The sequence below is a fragment of the Mustela lutreola genome, chromosome 2, assembly GCF_030435805.1.
Source record: "Mustela lutreola isolate mMusLut2 chromosome 2, mMusLut2.pri, whole genome shotgun sequence".
NCBI lineage: Eukaryota > Metazoa > Chordata > Mammalia > Carnivora > Mustelidae > Mustela > Mustela lutreola.
The window spans coordinates 109,322,219-109,343,383 of record NC_081291.1 but is presented as its reverse complement, the minus strand read 5'-3'; the positions used below and the strand labels follow the sequence as shown (position 1 = coordinate 109,343,383).

At 36.2% G+C, this 21,165-nt stretch overlaps 1 protein-coding gene across 4 annotated transcripts in view; it reads left to right on the top strand.

The window, feature by feature from the left end:
• Positions 1–21,165, top strand: part of OPA1 (OPA1 mitochondrial dynamin like GTPase) — an 89,841-nt gene that overhangs the window by 49,956 nt on the left and 18,720 nt on the right. For all 4 annotated transcript variants that reach the window (XM_059163119.1, XM_059163117.1, XM_059163118.1 and 1 more), the window contains 7 exons: positions 1,728–1,880; positions 3,586–3,694; positions 4,412–4,491; positions 7,969–8,109; positions 10,097–10,213; positions 11,794–11,887; positions 12,589–12,699. In XM_059163119.1, the coding sequence (XP_059019102.1) occupies positions 1,728–1,880; positions 3,586–3,694; positions 4,412–4,491; positions 7,969–8,109; positions 10,097–10,213; positions 11,794–11,887; positions 12,589–12,699 (805 nt within the window). The remainder of the gene's footprint in view (positions 1–1,727; positions 1,881–3,585; positions 3,695–4,411; positions 4,492–7,968; positions 8,110–10,096; positions 10,214–11,793; positions 11,888–12,588; positions 12,700–21,165) is intronic.

Below are 21,165 nucleotides of genomic sequence, written 5' to 3'. Positions count from 1 at the left end.
ATGGTCTCCCACTTAGTAGCTGTGTGAGCTTTGGACTGGTTGCTTAAGCTTTTTTTTGTCTGTACATTAGGGATGGTAATGTTGCCTACCTCACAGATTGTTATAAGAGCTAAATGATATGTGGGGCGCCTGGGTGGCTCAGTGGGTTAAGCCTTTGCCTTCAGCTCAGGTCATGATCCCAGGGTCCTGGGATTGAGCCCCGCATTGGGCTCTCTGCTCAGCGGGGAGCCTGCTTCTCCCCCTCCCTCTGCCTGCCACTCTGCCTACTTGTGATCTTTGCCTGTCAAATAAATAAATAAGATCTTAAAAAAAAAAAAAGTAAATAATATGTAAATGTATGTAACATATAAAATATTTAGACATATCTGGCTCACAGTAACTGCACAGTAAGTGCCAGCTGCTGTTATCTAAGTTGATCTGCCATACGTGTTACTCTGAAGAATGAATATTCTAGCAAAGACTCAGCGTGTCCTGTTCTTCTGTGTGAGGTTGCTCACAAAATTAGAATCAGTGTTAAACATAATTTTATTTTTCATTTTCTTAAAAAGAAAGTGTCAACTTTTTATTCGGGTGTGTTTCCCCCCCTTTCCTGTCCTGCTCTGCTCCTGGCTTCTTCACCTCTTTTCTCAGCTTCTTTAAGCTTTCTAAGCACTGACAGCTGTTTTTCCAAAGCTGCATAGAACTGACCCCTGTCAGTTCTCGACACATGTACTTCAAATAATGAGGGGGCTGCTGCCACCACTCCACTAGCTCTTCTCACAGCTGGCCTTGACATCTATCTGGGCCCTGTCCCATGGTAGGGTATTGTCACATCCTAAGGCTCAGCAGGGAAATGGTCATTCTCTTTTCCTGCTGCTTTCTCCCTTCATGGCTGAGTGTGGCAGAAAGATGTAAATCTGCTGAACTGTCAGGAAATACAGATTCTCACACCTCACTGGATATTTTTGGACAGTCACGTTGTTTATACCCTGATTTCTTAATGTTTAAAATGAAGAACGCTAATTAAAAAATACAACATCAACTAGCCCACTTAATCCTAAGTAGATTTAGTTCTTAGTTACTTTTGACACTATGCTCTTCCTTTCACTGGCCAGGTAATTATGAGTTAGCTATTAATATAAGTTGAATATTACTTATTTGGTATAAGTAATATTCAATGTGATTGAAGGTATTGATGCATTGGTTCATATATTTGCATAAAGGGAAAGATATGAAAAAGACTGGATCTTCACAATGATGTGAAGAAGATAAATTATTATGACATTGTAAACTTTGTACAGTATGGAAGAAGCAGTCAAACTCACATGTTATACAGAATGAAACAATTAAGTGAACTAAGTGTGGTGGGTGATTGGGAGTGCAAACCTATCTCAAGGGGGTAGCCCCAGTTCAGCTGCAGCTAGTGTTGTATGGGAACTCGGGTACAGTGCTGTCAGTTCAAGAGAGGCTGAAAACACAGGTTTTATATGAAGTCTATTTTTAGTGTTGGCTACTAATTTTTTTAAATTTAAAACACTGTATGTCAGAAAAAAGTATCAGGACACCCACTGTATCCCACCAGCTACCAGTGTGAGTTTGTATTTGCCGCCTTTAAAAAAAAACTGTGGTTTCATATGTGTTTTGTGACAAGCTGACTTACTACATCCGTTTGGCTTAAATTCACGTGTTTGTCATGTTACATATTAAAGTATGTAGTATAAATACAGCTTTTTTTCTTTTAAATCTAGGTTGCTTGGGAGACGCTACAAGAAGAATTTTCCCGCTTCATGACAGAACCAAAAGGGAAAGAGCATGATGACATATTTGATAAACTTAAAGAGGCTGTTAAGGAAGAAAGTATTAAACGCCACAAGTGGAATGATTTTGCAGAGGACAGCTTGGTACGTCATTTGATTATTATATTATATTACATATATATATATATACTTATTGATATATACTTATATTTAGATATTATTATATGTAACTATATATTACTATGTATTATATAATTTGATTATTCTATTATAATGTAATATTATAATTATATTACAGTGTCATCCTCACAGTTTTATATAATTTCTCAAATTTATACCCTTTTTATAGGAAGTTGTTTTTATATGACTATTTCAATTAGGATATGCATTTAAAATAATGAGGAAAAGAAATAGTTTAACTGTCCGTAATCAGCCCTTTAACAATTCTCTGCTATTTGTTTCATGTCAAATTTCGCAATAAAAAGGCTTCTTTAAACTTTCACAAATTGTTGTAGACTAGCCATTACATGAGCCTGAACCACAGATGGCCCAGAGGATAGCTGCTTCTTATTTTTACCCTTGGGGGTAATGAAAGGTATTAGATGCATTGCTTTTCAGCGGATTTGAGTCATAAAATATTAGACTCCTAAAATAATGCTAATTACCACATGTTGAATGCTTAAAAGGTGCCAGAAACTCTATAATATATTTTCTAAGCACTATTTTATTTAGTTCTTAAGTAGTTTTATTATTGTCCTTGGCAAAGCTCAGACTCAAGCCCTGCTCTAATTACAAAGCCGGGCTCTTGACCTTCACCAAATCCTCCGCCTCCAACAGATCTTTTGTTATGTAAAACGTTCACATCACCATAAACCTTGCTAATAAGCCCCTGCTCTGCTCAGACAGTTCCAAAGAGGTACCTTTGAAAGATAAGATAGAACAGTTTTCTAGAAAAATGCATATTTCACTGGGGGCTGGTTGTAATTACAATTTATTTTTAAGCAAGGGTTTGTCTTTGTGTTTGAAAGCTGTATTCATTCTTGTTAAATGCCTTTGAGACTAGCTTCCTGTGAGTGTCCTTTTTCATTCATTCATTCAAAAATTATAAAATTTAGAAATCAGTTTTCTTATAATAACTCACATTTGCTTATAGTTGTCCAGACCTTTTAAGCTTCTCTCCTTTATACTTTTCAGTGATGTTAACAGTGAGACGGGTTGTTTTTCTCTTTTCTGAAGATGAGACATACAGATTATATGACAAAAAGGAGAGTAGCGAAGATCTGAATCATTAACTCTTGAGTACTAGGGTTCTAGGCAGATTTTATGTAGTTACATGTATGATGTATCTCTGTCTCACATAGATCATTTAATTTGGTATAGGAAAAAATCTTCACTGTTTATTCTTTTGGAAGAAAGCTGACAAAATAGGCAGATAGTAGGACCCTCCTGTATTTGCGTGGGAACTACATACTTTTATGTTTTAGGTGTAGCTGTTATTTTGTTTATTTGATAAGCTATCGATTTGAATAAAATTACTAAGATGATAAGGCATAGGGGTGCCTGGGTGGTTCAATGGATTAAGCCTCTGCCTTCGGCTTAGGTCATGATCTCAGGGTCCTAGGATCATGACCTGAGCTGAAGGCAGAGGCTTAACCCACTGAGCCACCCAGGCACCCTTATACCTTCAGGCTCTCTGCTCTGAGGGGAGCCTGCTTCCCCTTCTCTCTCTGCCTGCTTCTCTGCCTGCTTGTGATCTGTCTCTGTCAAATAAATAAATAAAATGTTTTTTTTTTAAAAAGATGGTAAGGCATAAATCAAATTAGCTGTTTCTCTTTCCTTGTCATTTCAGAGGGTTATTCAACACAATGCTTTAGAAGATCGTTCCATATCTGATAAACAGCAGTGGGATGCAGCTATTTATTTTATGGAAGAAGCTCTTCAAGCTCGTCTCAAAGATAGTAAGTAGGGACACAGGTTATTCACTTTTGAGTATTCCAGTGGTGAAGGAGTTAAGTCAACTTGATGAACATTAGTTTAAAAAAAAAAAAAATTTTTTTTCGGGTGTCTGGGTGGCTCAGTGGGTTAAAGCCTCTGCCTTCAGCTCAGGTCATGATCCCAGGGTCCTGGATGGAGCCCAGGCTCTCTGCTCAGCAGGGAGCCTGCCTCCCCCTCCTCTCTCTGCCTGCCTCTCTGCCTACTTGTAATCTCTGTCTGTCAAATAAATAAATAAAATCTTTTAAAAAAAAAAGTTTTTAAAAAATAAATGAAACCAACATTTCATAGTCTTTGTCATTAATACTATAATTAAATATTTTTGTGAGATTTTTCAGTCAACTGCTTAGTAACTACTGAAAATACTAAATAAACTGGATATATGTTTATAAGTACTCATATTCTTAAACTATAAATTGAAGACTATTTTAGTGTTTGACTCTATGTTTATAGGAGCTTTACAAGCAACTGTACCATTCACAGATTATAAACACATATAATTAAATTATTTCTTCTATATGTACCATATCAATCATGTAATCTTTTCATTTATTTCAACTGACTTTATATTGAGATAGCAGTTGGAAATAGTTAAGAAAACAAGACTATTATTAGTTAAAATTTATGTATTTGGTAAATGATTAAATTCTTGATGAATTAAAAACATTTTTTAATTTTTCTAGCTGAAAACGCAATTGAAAACATGATAGGTCCAGATTGGAAAAAGAGGTGGTTGTACTGGAAGAACCGGACGCAAGAACAGGTTAAAACAAACATATCTCTGTGTTATGATATAATTTCATTTATTGTAATTCAGGTATTAAAATACAGGTTTTCCATGCCTCCAGACCAAGCTTAATAATTTCAAATGTTTTACATCAGCCTTTCTAAACTATAATGAATCTTTAGAATAAATAGAAAACTACAAAAGAAAGTTGTTTGGGGTTTTTTTTTTTAGGTTTTTGGGTTTTTTTAAGTTAAGTAGCTGTGTTGTTAAAACGAAGGGAAAATGAACCATGCCCCTTTTGTGGTAGATCACTTTGTTCATTTCAATTCCCTGTTTGAGGTAAAGCGAAAATTAACATTATGAACAGAAGTAAAAAATGACAAGGATTTCAGAGAATGTAGAGTGAATATGATTAGAATAAAAACTATAGTGACTTTTTTTGTTTTTTAAATTTAACCTCATCTGATATCAGTTACCTCTGGATTTTTCTGTTATTTTGCTATTGTGTTCCCAAAATGGTATAAAAATTCAGATAGGAAGAGGAACTATAGAATTTGTTCATTCAGTAAGTACTTAATGAGCACTTCAAAAGAATAAAACAGTAAAGGCAAGTAGAACAACAAATGAATGAAGGGAAGATGTACAGATCATTCAAGTCCCTATCCCCTACCATCTTTTTATTCCTTATCATTAGGGCTTCTTTTCCTATCTAGCAGTGAGTTTTATACCACATCTCATTCTTATGTTCATTACTTAAACTTAAGAGAGAAAAGAGGGTATAAGAATGAAAATATGTAAGTGAAGGAAGTAATGAATAAGAAAAAGAGGTGGAATCCAATCTTCTTTCTTTCCTTCATTCTTTGAATCCATGTAATTAGAGAAAGGAGGCCAAGATATGGAAATATCAAGAGAAAAAAATTTATAAATGAAAAATTACCAAATATCATGTCATTCCTATTTTTTTTGTTCTCATCTTAAATACAGAATTAAATTATATAATCAATACCCTACACACACACACACACACACACACACACACACACATATATATTTTTTTTAGTTTCATCCATTTTTTGTTTCATAAGCTGTCCAATGTGAGTTCCAATTTGTCTTAAAAAAGTGAAGGGACAGTCTTCCTCTTCTTTTTTTCCTGAAAGGATTCTTGTGGAAAAATGAGTCATTAAGAGACTGGAGAGAAGCCAAGGAAGTGGACAGTTAGTGGTTGGATCATGCATGTTTTCAGGGAGCATCATTTCTCTCTCTTAACACATGGGTTGAGAGGACGAAGTCTGTCCGCAGTTTTAGGAGATCCATCAGAGGTTTCTGATTTTAAGACTAGAAGAAGAATTGATTGAAAAGCACTGGCATGAGGCAGATAAACTTGGAAGAAAAATGGTGTCTGACCATCATGGCTAATGGGCAATTAGGCCTGAAGTCCCCAGAATTATCAGTGATGGCAGCTTGCCTCAGCAGCTAGTGGCAAAAGTGCTTTAGTCAGTCACTCTCAGAGAGAAATAATTCTTAGTTGTAACTTATTTTCTCAGGAATTTGAACCCATATGGGATCCCTACAAGAGAAGTAGAAGAATTAGTTTTAGATTAATGCAAGGATCTGTCGCCTAGGAGAGGGATGTGGAAAACCTTCAGAGAAGAGCCCCCTCAGGGTTTCAGGGCAGCATGTGTAAGACCTAGACTGACTTTAGAACAGAGGCTGTAACTGGAATTGTAGGGGCAGGGGCATCAGGACCGCCTGGGGAGGTATTTGTATGTGTTATGTTTCATTGTCTGTTTCAGAAGAAATGCCCTCCTGTCAGATTCACTGAACCAAGTTCTCATTCTCCAGCCTTTTTATCCATCCTGCTCCCTGTTGAAACCTCATCCCTAGAGTCTACTCTGAGAAACAGATTCTGGAAGAGGTTGAGACTGTACCCATGTCTCACACTGCAAGTTTCAGTGGCTGTGCAACAATTCCTTCTGTCTTTTTGAATGACTGATTTAGCAGGAAAATTTAAGATTGTCCTGTGTTAAAGATGAGAAGTCTATGCTCTGAAAACTATTTTGTTCTTTTATGTTATTACATTTTCATTAGTTACTGGGGAAAAATCCATGCCATTGAAACATTCTTTCCTTGTCGGAGCTGAATTGTGGAGATCATCTTCAGGATGGATGGGAGAGTAGTGTTCTCATGAAGACTGTGGTCAGGGGACGGGTGGACAGACGGAAGTGAAAACAGGACAAGAGTTAGGGAACATTATCTAACTTAGAGATTTCCTTCTTTCTTCAGACCACGAGCAGATGTTTAAGGAAACTGTAAAATTCTCTTAAGTAATAGCTCTTATAAAGTATCATGTGTTAGGAGGATATTAACTAGTAGTTTCATTTATAAGCCAGTTATTTACATTTACATCTTACTCTTCTATTCTTAAATAGGGGCATAGTGCTGTCGGTGGTAGTAATTTCTTGAGAATAATCGGTGAATATGAAGCTAGTTTCTTTTACTATGCAATTTTGAAAGGATTGAAGAAAAAGAATAACATAATTTGACACTGCATGAGTTTTATTTTCAAGTTTATCACTAGTATGTGTTTTCCTCCTTTGGTCATCAGACTGAACAATTATAGAGAAGGGATTGGAAGTACATTTAAGAATAATAGGCACCTTGGGGTGCCTGACTGGCTCAGTCCATACAGGTGCTACCCTTGATCTCACGGTTGTAAGCTCAAGCCCCATGTTGGGTGTAGAGATTACTTAAAAATAAAATCTTAGGTGTACCTGGGTAGCTCAGTGAGTTAAGCGTCTGCCTTTGGCTCAGGTCATAATCCCAGGGTCTGGGATGGAGCCCCACATCAGACTCCCTGCTTAGCCAGGAGTCTGCTTCTCCCTCTCCCTCTGCCCCTGCCCTGCTTGTGCTCTCTCTCTCCTGCTTTGTCTCTCATGCCTGCTTGTTCTCATGCTCAAATAAATAAATAAAAATCTTTAAATAAATGAAATCTATATAAATAAATAAATAAAAATGAAATCTTAAAAAGGGAGGATAAGCACCTTGAAGAAGCAGTCTAAAGCACAATTTTTAATGAACATTTAAAAAAAATCCCAACTGTGTATTTAATATTTATCAGAAAAGAAACATGTCAGCAGGTGCAAGTCCTTATAGTTCTCTAGTTCTTAGATACGAGGCATTAATAAAACATTATCTCCTCCCGTGTAGTCAGGGTACTTTTTCCTAGACTGATATTCCACACTAAGGTCAAGAAGTAAGGTACCTGGTACTGTAACTATGACAATAAAACATTTCAGCAAAAGTAAAATATGTAACAGATAAAGGCTTTTTTTTTTTTTTGCCTCACCCAAGTTCAGCCCGTTGTTCCTAAGCCAGAATACTGTGTTCTTTTTTGTTTCTTGTGTAGAACTTGTGTCCCCTGTTGTACAATAGCAATATATTTATTAAAATTTTTTATAAGTGTGCCAAAGGATGAACCATCTAAAATACAGTCGTCTTTTAAACAATTTTAAGTTTGTCCACAATGAAACCAAGAATGAATTGGAGAAGATGTTGAAGTGTAATGAGGAGCACCCAGCCTATCTGGCGAGTGATGAGATAACTACGGTCCGAAAGAACCTCGAATCCCGAGGAGTAGAAGTGGACCCAAGCTTGGTAATACCTATTGCTGATTTGCATGCACTTGCTTCCCTAATCTGTGTTTCTTGTGGTGAAATGTGACTACTACTTACATGTTATTTGGGTATTTAACTGCTTGATTTGACCTTGGTCACGTGTACTTTTGTTGGCTCTAAAATGACTGTAAGAACAGTCATTTTGACTGTTACAGAGCAAAGATGTAGTCTTGGTATTGCTTTCTTAAACATAATGCTTTAATTTGTAAGTGAGGAAATTAGATTTGAAAAAGTAACGTACCTGGGCAGGTTCAGCAGGGAGCTCTGGCAGGAGGAGGTGAGGCCCACCCACATCTCTGCACCCCGTTCCACTGCTTCAGCTTGCAAAATACAAGTTCTACTTTGATACAGTTCTTTTTTATTTGTATTTTCTTAGTCCGGTGTACCTTAATCAGGTATGAGTAGGTTGAGAAAAAATAGAAATGTTACAGTCTTATTAAACTGGATAGTGCCTTAGGGTTCTGTCTCATTTTCCTCATTCCTAATAAGTAAGAGAATAAAAATAATTACAGTTCAGACTATGTTTTACTTACCTTTGTGATGCTTATTTGGGAAATTTTTTAAAAAATAACTCTCTGGGCCTGTGTGCCCCAGTTAGGGTGTAAGGGATTGAAATTTCATTTTAATGTTAGCTTAAGTTAAGTGAAACACAATTAGAAAAATAATTCTAAGGAGAAAAATAATCGTACAAGAAATTTCAGAGCCACCCATTAATTCTTTCAGAGATTATCTACTATTTATGTTTCTGTACTTGAGAAATGAGTATACTTAATATATAAATTCCACCAGAGGTCAGAAGAAGAAAAGAAAGCAGATAAAACCCTTTATCTAGCATTATTTATAATTAAAAAATGAAATTAAAACTAATGATTACATGGAACTATGAGTTGAATATAAATTTAATTTATCCACATTTGGACTTTGTCCACATATTAAGATAGGGACTGACTATATATCTTAATTTCTGTTTCTGAGCAGGAAAATCTGTTTTTTTCCAAGAGACATTTTGTTCCGGATACTTTATGAAACTATGAAATAGTTAGCGAAGTATAATGACAAGAATAGTAGATGGGCTAGATGTCAGAGGTGTGAATTCTAGCACAGTTTCATCCCATTCATTAGTAATAGTACCTTTAGTAACTAATATAATCTCTTTGAACTTCAACTTTCCTCATCTGCCGTATAATGTTGGTGATACTTGTTTTGCCTACTTAACATTATTACTGTCATGCTCAGAAAAGACAGTGATATCAGAGAACCTTGAGCACTACATAGTAATGACGTTAGCAAGGGTCATTTTGCTGTGGTAACAATGAAATGAAGTAATCAAAAAGGAAATACTGTTACATTGATGGACATGGTCTGAGATCAGCTTCCTAGTCCTAACTGTCCTTAGATTAGGCTCACCACCCCTTTTTCCTGGGGGTTCCTTACCACTAACTAGGGGAGATGATAATCTCAACCCTATCTACTCTACAGGATGATTATATGAATATAATAATGCTTGTTAAAAAACACTGCATATTTGGAAGTACATAAACTGGTAAGGGGTCAGAGTAGTGGTAAATCTAATCTTTGTCTTAAAATATTTTTAATGGAGGGGCGCCTGGGTGGCTCAGTGGGTTAGGCCGCTGCCTTCGGCTCAGGTCATGATCTCAGGGTCCTGGGATCGAGTCCCGCATCGGACTCTCTGCTCAGCAGGGAGCCTGCTTCCTTCTCTCTCTCTCTGCCTGCCTCTCAGTGTACTTGTAATTTCTCTCTGTCAAATAAATAAATAAAATCTTTAAAAAAAAAAAACAAAAAAAAATATTTTTAATGGATAAAAATGTTGGTTAGAATAATAATATTACCATTAGTTTTAATTTTTTTTTTTGTAAGTAAACCTTTGGATGACTTTTCAGAATGTATTTGGTTAATCTGCAGAGTGTACAATAACTTTGTTTTTTTGTTTTCTTTTTTCATTTTAGATTAAGGATACTTGGCACCAAGTTTATAGAAGACACTTCTTAAAAACAGCTCTAAACCATTGTAACCTTTGTCGAAGAGGCTTTTACTACTACCAAAGGCATTTTGTAGATTCTGAGGTATGGTGTCCAAAAACAAGGGGAAATGTTTTTAGTGATCATTATTTAGATGCTTAAAAGTGAACTATAGCTTTTGCATTAGTTTTAAATCCTTTGATGTACTGGGGAAAGTAAGTGTGATTTATGAAGAATAACCTAACTCCTGTCTTTTCTAAGGTATTTCCAGTTTATATTTTACACACTATAAAATTTTGTATGCAGATAATGGGCTCCAAACCACTTTTTAAATTTTTTTTTAAGAATTAACTTCTTGGGGCAGCTGGGTGGCTCAGTTAAGTGTCTGCCTTCAGTTCAGGTCATGATCTCAGAGTTCAGTGATCAAGCCCCACTTTGGGCTCTCTGCTCAGCAGGCAGTCTGCTTCTGCCTCTCTATCTGCCATTCCCCCTGCTTGTGCACTCACTCGCTCTCTCTCTCTCTAATAAACCAATAAACGAAATTTTAAAAAATTTTTGGTTGTTAGAAAATAATGCATTTTTATGTTTTATGTTAGGAAATAATGCATTCTTCTTCTGGAAATGCAATAAACAAATGTAAAAAAAAATTCTCTTGTGGAAAATCAGTGAACAAATGTAAAAAAAATTGCAAAAGGAAATAGTCACCTATTTAAATATTCCCTATTAAGGAATAAGTCACTTATAATTTCCTGTCCTAGAAGTAATTTTAGTTAACATATTTATACATATCTGTTCAATTCTTTCTATACTTAGTTGTGTGTGCATGTGTATGACATAGCAATCCCTTTGGATTGTGGAAATAAGACTGCAAAAACAATTTTTATTGTGCTTTTTCCTGTATTATATTGTAATTCTTCATATCATTAAAATCTCTTAATTATTTAAAAGGAGTGTATAAAGTTGTACTTTGTTTAATACCACGTTTCATAGAGTAACCCCTAGGTGGCAGCAGACGGATATATTTTGAGCATTTTCTTACAAGCAGAAATGCTTTTTAAATTACCCTTCTGAAAGGGCTCTCTTAATCAGTAACCTTATTTGAGACCCCTAAAATAAGAGCTTTTGCGTTTTCTACAGCTTAAAGTAAATTTGTATTTAAATATATCTATGTAAAAAGTGGAAAGTTGTTTGCATAATTGTTGAGGAGGCCTCTCTACAGAATAAGCTTCTTTTAAAACATATCATTAATTTACCTTTATATACAGCTGCATTTCAAAACTGGCTTGAGTGCAGAAAAGAGGTTAACCTAAGGGTATATTTAAGCTAACGTGGATGTTAGCTGAAACTAAATAAAAATTAAGGGTAAATGCTATGAATTTCTACTTGTATATAATGTCATGAAATTCTCTACTTCCCAAATTTATTTGCTTTGTCATTGGAATCAAAACAAACCTCTGCTTGGGGTGGGGGGGTATGGGTTGACACCAATTCATGCAAATGTTCTTGGATCTGTACAGAAAAGATTCAATGGCTTATATCTACAATAGGAATATATGTATTAGGTAAATAGGGTTTTTTTTATTTAAGTTTAGCGTATAGGTACAACTTCAGTAGCCATATGTATTTATGATTGTGGTTTTCAATTTTAAATTTGCATCTGGTAATCTTAATTACCTAAATTTCAGCTGGAATGCAATGATGTCGTCCTCTTTTGGCGAATACAGCGCATGCTTGCTATCACTGCAAATACTTTGAGGCAGCAACTTACAAATACTGAAGGTAAGCCACAGGGGACCGCTTTGTAATTCTAACATCAAAAAAATAGTAAAAACTCCTTTTTAATGGAAGGATATCAAAATACTTCTTTAAAAAATAGATTCATTAGGGGCACCTGGGTGTCTGAGTTGGTTAAGTCCCTGACTCTTGGTTTTGGCTCAGGTCATGGTCTCGGGTCATGAAATTGAGTCTGCTTGAAATTCTCTCTCTCCCTCTTCCTCTGACCCTCCCCACCCCACATGCGCACTTTCTCTCTCTCAAATAAGTTAAAAATAAATTTTAAAGTAAAAATAGATTTGTTAGAAAAATTGGGAACTATAATCTGCCCTTAAAATATTAATGAAAATAAATCATAATTGGAAAAGATAGAAGTTAAAACATACCAGGAGTCTTCCTTCATTACATAAAAACTGTTAGAAAGGGACTCCTAAGCATCACTTAAGTTTTTGGGAGAAATTCTCACTTCTTTAAAGTGTTAGGACTTGAGAATATGACTTCCTCTGAGAATATGTATTAGATTCCTGTTGGTGGATAAGTGTACTATGTAATAGGTACAGATTCTGCCTGTAACTGCGAAAAGTCTGAACTCAATAGATCTAACATGATGAGAAAAATTGGAACTTACTCTCCAAATATTGCTAATTTATCATCCCGTGCATTCATAAAAATGATGCCCTTCAAGTTTGTTTGTTTACTTTAAACAGTCAGGCGATTAGAGAAAAATGTGAAAGAGGTATTAGAAGATTTTGCTGAAGATAGCGAGAAGAAGGTAAAACTGCTCACTGGCAAACGAGTTCAGCTGGCTGAAGACCTCAGTAAGTAGTTCTTCCTGCCTTCCACTTACTACCTTTTCTCCTTCTGCGTTTCCATTATTCGATCATCCATTTAATCGCAAACTGTAGAAAAGTATAGACAAGAACTTTTTTTCTATGAACTATTTGAGAAAAAATTGCTGACCTGTATCCCCATCACTTTCAAGTACGTTAATGTATTTTTCTTAGAAACAAGATTTTCTTCTAGCAACCATCAGAATCAGGATATTGACACTGATACATCACTACATCTAATTTTCAGACCCTCTTCAAGTATCATGTTTCATCCTGGTATTGTCCTTCCATGTAGCAGGATGTTCCATGCTCAACCTGTACTTTCCTTGATCCAGCTTCTTTTTTTTTTTTTTTTGAGAATGGTATTTAGAAATCAAGAGTTGGAAACTAAATACGCTGATTATGATTGGAATATCACTATTCCCAGACCCTCTCAATGGAAAGAGCTGTGGAACAGATTTTGCATGCATTCGTGTGTGTGTGTACACGCACACGCACGTGTGTGTATATGTACACATGTACATGTATAGATACACTTATGTATAGATAGATTACATGTATAGATACATATTTACATCTGTATTCCCAATCGTAGGTATATGTATTGAAAAATCCTAAGTTTCCATTTTAATTCAGTAATACAGAGTTCATCCTAGTTTTCTCCTTTTTTCTGACAAGGAGAAATCTGGCTCCAAGTCTCCTTAATATATTTACTTCCTTTGATCAGTCTTCCTGTATATAACCAAACTTGTCACTGTTCCCTTCATTGCACAGGCATCCTTTTCACCCAGTTCAGGCTTTAACCACCCGACTCCAGGCCACACCACAGTAACTTGCCCTGTGTTGACACTCTTTTCACTGAGCTCATGCTCTGGCATTGTGTACCAGGTGTATCCCCCTTCATCCTTCCCACCTCTTCCCCAGCAGCAGGACATCCTCCTCCCCCGAAGCCAGGCCATGCTTTTTTGGAGGACACCCTCTTCATCCTACATGTGCTCCTGTACTGTGCACCACACTGGACTGCCCTCCTGCAGAGATAGTCCCCTCACTACTAGGTCAAGCCACCAGCACTCCCACATGAACACCCTCTTCTGCCAGATTGGGCTTTAACAACTATGCTAGACCCACAAGGCTTTCCCTTCCATCACCACTTCCCCACCCCCAACCTGGCTTGGCCTTCCTGATCACCTTGTCGCTTTGTTTGGGGGGAATATTTGGTTCTCTCTGAACGCTAGTCAGTTCCTAGCTTTAAGGTATTTGGATTGCATATTAAGATTTATTTAGATCCTCGAGAACCTGAGGCAATCCGTGAAAGAGTAATATTAAGTAAAAATAAAAATACTGAGGTTGGTGCTTCCATTTGAGCTTACCTTGGTACAACTTTCCCCTCATTAATTTTATGAAACAAAGTATTTTTCCTTAAATTTAGTCTTAGGAGTTTTCTGATATCTAAGAGAAAGCAGATACTAAATAGAAAGAAGTTCTTCACATTTGAAAACCATTTCTAATCTGAACTTAGGTCACTACAATATGCTCCCTAAAATAACCAAGAGAAACCAGCAGTTTTCCTGTTTAACACCCAGTGCCTCAGCAGCATGCTTTTCCACCGCCGTTGCCTCCTCTATGTTACCTCAGCTCGTCATTTGTTCTCTCTTCTATCCTTTTTCTTCCCTTAAATAATTTTTTTTAAACGTATCTCATTTTAGCCTTTATTTTCATTTTCTGCTGCTTTTTTTTAAGTGTCTTTCTGTCACTTTATCAAATAATTAAGATTGTGCTAACTTGTAGATCTGTGTTTGTGAACTGCCTTTCACTAGCTGTGTTACCTTAGGCAGGGTATCTCTCAGAGCCTTAGCCCCTTTGTTTATAAAAATGATTCCAGTAGTTACTATATTGCTTGGAGGGGCTTTGGGAGAATTACTTCAAAAACCACTTGCAAGTCCCTTCTTCACAGTTTTATGATTCGTTAGTGCTGTTACAGGAAGAGGTGTGTCAGTGTTCCAATGTGTGCAAATAATTTCTTTCGTATCCTTCAGGACATGGTTATCAGACAGCAAGATACTTCTTTGTATTTCACCAGCATATATAATTTTAAGTAATTAAAAATAATGTGTCTTTTCTCATATTTTGTAGGAGAGCTTTATATAACCCCATTACTTTCCAGGCCCAATTTGATTATTTCAAGAAAGTGAATTGCTAACACAGATTTGTACCCTGTCAAGCGAAGTCTTAATGTTATCCTGCTCGTCTTCCTGAGAAAATACTTTATGACTCCCTTGAAATGATTTACTGTTTTTGTACATATAAAATTATGGTCATGTTAATGTACCAAATAACGTCCTTGCAAGTGTTTCACCAGTGACTCAGATTCATCATTCACACTGAAGGAGCAGATGAGCCATGACGTTATCTGTTAGTTGGAAAAGACTCTTGGGAGTACCTTTTCCACACTCTTATCTTTAGCGTAACACTTGGGAATATGGTCATGGATCCTTTTAGCCAGAAAACTTTTAAAGTTTTAACAGTAACTACTGTATTACTTGGATCAGAGTTTTTCATATATAGCGTATTCAGTTAGAATATCGTATGTTGATGGAATTTAGAGAAGGGAAAATTGTCAAACAAGCTTTTACTACAATTTCAAAATAGTACAGGGGTAGAGTGTTGTGGAGTTTGGAAAAGTTTGGTGCATCATATTTTTTGCCAGTCTTACTAAACTTGCTCGATTTTAAATCCTTTCACCACTTCCTTTCCTTTGGAGATTTACCAACTGATTTTCCTGAGTTAGGAGGGTCAAAGAAATTAAAAAAGAGCCTACCCCTTCTAGTGTCAAGAACAGAAGTCATACATAGGAAACAGGACTCTTTGGAGAGAGAGGTGGTGGATTCCATAGCTGGAACAAGAAAAGATTAGGATGAACCCGGAGCATCCGAAGATGACAGAAGAAGGAAGTGGTTGAAGGATGATGGGGACATGTCAGCAAGGAGCAAAAGCCAGCTTCAGAAGGCTCCCGCTAGCCAAACTAGGACAATTGAGGTAGCAAAAGAAATAATGACAAATACTAACTGTAACCCACTGAATAAAATAGGATTCCATAAGTTGATAATTATATAAATGAATAAAATGGATTATATAGATAAATGAACAAAATTAGTGATGAGGAATGGGGTGGTTATATAATCACACAAAATAGCTCCTCACAAAATAATTGAAAAAGGAAAAGGAGTAACTTTACAATGGAGAAACCTGGCAATGACCACCTTAATCAAGTTGTCAAAGTTAATATTAATATTATCAGTAATGGTCAAATTAGAACTGTGTGCCACCTTGTGGAATGCAGTAAAAAGAAATGCCAAACATTACTTCTTGGATATTTTTACCAAAGGATGTGTAACTGAAATCCAATCATGAAGATTCATTGGAGAAATCCAAATTGAGGCACAGTTTATAGAATAACTGGCCTATAATCTTCAAATGTATCAAGATCATGAGAAACAAAATAGTGAGGAAGTACTTCAGGTTGAAAGAGACTAAAGAATGAAAACAAAATGCAGTGCTCGCTTCAGCAGCACATATACTGAAAACAAAATGCAGTGTGTAATCCTGAACCTAATTTTGTTGCTCTACAGGATGTTATTGGGATGTTGTTAGATGTTATTGGGACAGTTGGTAAAACTTGAATGGGGTATTACATGGTAATGATACATCAGTGTAAATTTTTTAAATTTTGATTGTAAAATTGGGATTATTGGGGCACCTGGGTGGCTCAGTGGGTTAAAGCCTCTGCCTTCGGTTCAGGTCATGATCCCAGGGTTCTGGGATCGAGCCCCACATCAGGCTCTCTGCTCAGCAGGGAGCTTGTTTCCCCCTTTCTCTCTGCCTACTTATGATCTCTGTCAAAAATTAAATAAAATCTTGTTTTAAAAAATAAATAAATAAATAAAATGAAATTGGGATTATTTAGGAAGATAATCTGCATTTGTAGCAAGTACACAATACAATATTTGGGCTTTATGGGATGTAGTGACAGTAAATTATTCAGGAAAAATATTCTTCTTAGTGTTCTTCTAACTTTTCTCCATATCTGAAATAATTTTTAAATAAAAAAGGATAAGAAATGGTTTAATTTTATTTTTATAACTGGATTTGTTTGTATAAATGGATCATGGTCAGATGAAAATAATTTAGAGAAAATGACAGTTTTAAAAATATGAACTCTGAATGTGTTGAAAGGCTTAGTTACCTCCTAGACATTTTTTTTTTCTTTTTTACATAGGCTCCACGTCCAGTGTGGGGCTTGAACTCATGACCCTGAGACCAAAAGTCACATGTTCTACCAACTGAGCCAGCCAGGTACCCTACCTCCTGCATAGCTCATCTTTCCACCATAATTCCTTATTTACAATATCTACTTCCACCTACAACTATTTAGTGTTGAAATACGCCCACTATGACCTTGATGAAATTCTTTTGACTTTGTAGCAAATTTTATTTCAAAGGATTTTTTGTGGATATTTAAATACAGTGTCAACTTAGATAAAATCCATTTGGATTCCCAGTAAAAGTTATAGTAATGTTTTCAATATATTTATTGAAACAGACTGTATTTTTAATGTTTTCTTTAAAGAGGGGAAGATTGGTATAGTTTTTTCATAAAATACTGTTTTATGATTTATAAAATCTATTTTATAATTGTCATCCTATAAAACAATACTAACAACTCATAGATAATGCTAACATCTCATAGACATTTTGGAATTTGTTCTACCCTACCCTGGAAATGGAGTATTTGGGCACTGGTAACAATGGCTGTAATGTTGCTAAAGTGAGTTTCAGCAGAACAGCATGGAATTCTTTTATTATTTGTTATATGAATGTTATATCAGTTGTTAACCAAGGTTACTGTGAGTTTTGGACCTTTATATCAAATTGCCTGGGATTTAGAGTTTAGGTTTCTTTCTAAATTCTTGTTCAGTAAATCCCGAATTTTCATTCTGTACGCAATCCAAGAATCATTGATACCAGGGAGTTAAGGGGGCATTACAAATCATTTAGATCCAAGATCTGTAGTCTTTCCCTTTTATTTTAAAATACATTTCATTTTTATATCAGAACTTGAAACTGTTTATGATGAGTTAATTTTTGAATACTTTTCCTTTGCCAGATGTTAGTTAGATGTTAAATGTTAGTTGTGTGCCTTATATGCATTCTCATAGGTTCAGTCGTTTTGTTTTGTTTTGTTTTGTTTTGTTAATTTTATAGATAAAGAAATGGAAGCCTAGGAACACATAGATAGTAGGTGGTAAAGCCAAGATTTGAGTCCCTGTCTTCAACTACTGTGCTGAATTAACTTGAGAACAAAACTCAAGCCTTTGAAAAATACAATTACACAAAACGTGGTCCTTTACATTTGGAAGCTTATAGTTAACAGTGTCCTTTGTGGAGTGCATCAGAAAAACATACATATTAGTGATTTAATATTTAAACTTTCAAATGATATGAAAACTTTGATAGAATTAGAACGTCTAGATAAGGGAACACTAAAGTGTAAACCAAGACATTGACCAGGTTAAAGAAATTAATTTAGGACTTGTAAACATGCTTCAAATTAATATCAAATTCCACCAGAGTTAAGTAGTATGTACATTGCCCAAAATTCAGACACAGCTTTTCAAGATCCAGTTGTAACAGATAGAGCATGTTTACTTGAGCGTAAACATTGTTACTCCAAGTTGAGGGGTTTTTTGGTTTTTTTTTGTTTTTGGCCTGGGAGTGTTGAAATCTGTGTTACAGGCTTCAGTGTATTACTTCCTGCTTCTTGTACTTTATACAAATTAAAGGTGTGCTTCAGTAAAAATGGAGTAACTTTGTATTTCCATCTCATTTACTAAGTGAAATGTGAAACAATGATAAACTCCTTTACTTGGGCTGCCATTGCTTTATACTTTATTTTATTTAATGATACAGTTTGATGTCCCTAATGTTTAAAATAGTACAGCTAATAGAGCCTAGCAGATTAGAATTTTCCAATATCCGCAGCTTTTTTTCTCCTGCAGTTAATTTGCTCTGCTGACTCCCTACGCGAGGTGGCAACAGCTGGCCTTTCACTGGAGCCCGGGGATTAGGGAGCAGGAATCACAGCAGCGTGCTCGGCCTCTTGCCTCTGTTGACTGTTCTTTATTGTTTGATGCCTGGGCATCTCCCAGAGAGCCAGCAATTGTTTCTTAAAACTTAAAGTTTGTTTCTCTTGGGAGTGTACAATGCTGGTGGGGCTTGTCTTTGTGTCTCTTCACTTTCCCAGTCTCCTCTTATAATCCATCCTGTGCTTTCTCTTGATAATTAAAAAGGAGCAAAGTTACCAGCTTTGTATCTTAGTGTGCATGAGATTCAGTTTTGGCTCTAAAAACTTAAATGGAAATTATATTTTCCTCTGAGCTACCAGATATTCACTAGCAAATTATTTTTGGAGTGAAAGTTTTGTTCATTATTAGCATACTAGCGTATTTTTGAAATTGTGTTGATAAAAAGGGCATGATAGCAGAGTGAACCAGTACTGCCATTTTAAAAGCTAAAATTGAAAGAGAAATGCACCATAGCTGCTTAAATTTTAAAAAGATCCTTTACTGGTACAGCATAGGCAATCAAGTCGATGGTATTATAATGGCACTGTATGGTGACAGATGGAAGCTACATTTGTGGTGCACATAGAATACCAGACTTGTCTCACATCACTGAGTTGTACACCTGAAACTAATGTAACATTGCATGTCAGTTATACTTCAACTAAAAAATTTTTAAACATTTTTTTATTAGATCTAAAACATAATTCTAAGGGTGCCTGGGTGGCTCAGTCTGATAAGCAGCTGACTCATTTCGGCTCAGGTCATGATCTCAAGGTCTTGGGACCAAGCCCTAGAAGTTGGGCTCTGAACTCTGCAGGGAGTCCGCTCCAGGAGGATTCTCTCTCCCTCTTCCTCTGTCCCTCCCCCCATGCATGTATGCGCTCACTTGAGCTCTCTCTCTCTCTCTAAAATCTTTATTGGGGCGCCTGGGTGGCTCAGTGGGTTAAAGCCTCTGCCTTCCCCTCAGGTCATGATCCCAGGGTCCTGGGATTGAGCCCCACATTGGACTCTCTTCTCCACAGGGAGCCTGCTTCTCCCTCTCTCTCTGCCTGCCTCTCTGCCTACTTGTGATCTCTGTCAAATAAATAAATAAAATCTTTAAATAAAATAAATCTTTTTTTTAAAAGACCACTGGCATGAAAGAAAGAAAGCATAATTCTAAGTGTGTAAGGTAGTTAAGAAATACATCTTTGTGCTATGTTAAAACTTGAGTAAAAAGTAGTCAGAACATATCTAGATGGAACCCTCAGCCAGAACAATACTGTTGTTCTTGATCTAGAAAGGAAGACTACCAGGATACTCTCGGATTTAATTTCTGTTGATTATTCCACGTTCCTAAACTTCTTCCACACCTGCCATATCCTCGAAGGCCATTATGGATGAAAATAGTGACTGTGAAGTAGTGTGAGACTGAAAATTATCCCAAAAAATGATTATTATACTCAGAATCTGGAACAAAATTATGGAAAAGAGAACTCCTATTTAAAACTATTTGTCTAGCGGTAGGGCTCTGGCATGCAAATTTTAACAAGTCTCCATAGAGGATTTTTGCTGGGCACCACCACTACTAATCCTCCTGCCCCCAAGTCCATACTCTAGAAAATTCTAACTATTCACAGCATTAAAATTGTCTTTTTATTAACTGGGATAAAACTGATACTTATCTTCTTTTAGTAGAACCTTAGAAACCATGTGACTATTGAAAATTGATAAGTTATTTGAACTCTGCCTGTAGCAGCATATTCATTTTGTGTCTGTTGATGTAACCAAAGAAAATAATTTTTTTTTTTAAGATTGTTTTATTTATTTGACAGAATAGGCAGAGAGGCAGGCAGAGAGAGTGGGTGGGGAGGCAGGCTCCCTGATGAGCAGAGAGCAGATTCGGGGCTGGATCCCAGGACCCTGAGATCATGACCAGAGCCAAAGGGAGAAAGGGAGAGGCTTAACCCACTAAGCCACCCAGGTGCCCCAGAAAATGAATTTTAAAGGGATTTGAAAAGGGAACAAGTAGCATTGAATTGTAGAATTCTAGGTAAGTAGGCCTAGAAAGGCCTACTTTTTTTTTTTTTTCAAGGCACAATCATAGAGAATAGAGTAAGGTGCCCTGGAGAGAAAACATGAAGTATAAGGACCATAACCCGTTCAGTTTTACTTGTATCTGAATACTGTTACTTCATTTCTTTGGCCACTAATTTTAAGACCTCAGTACAGGTTTCTGATCTTTCCTGGCATTTAGCACATTTCTAAGCAGTCTTTTCCCTTTGTCTGTTTTTTATGTCTCTTCCTTCTTGCAGTCTGCCTTCTTGCAGACTATTACCACTTGCTCAACCAG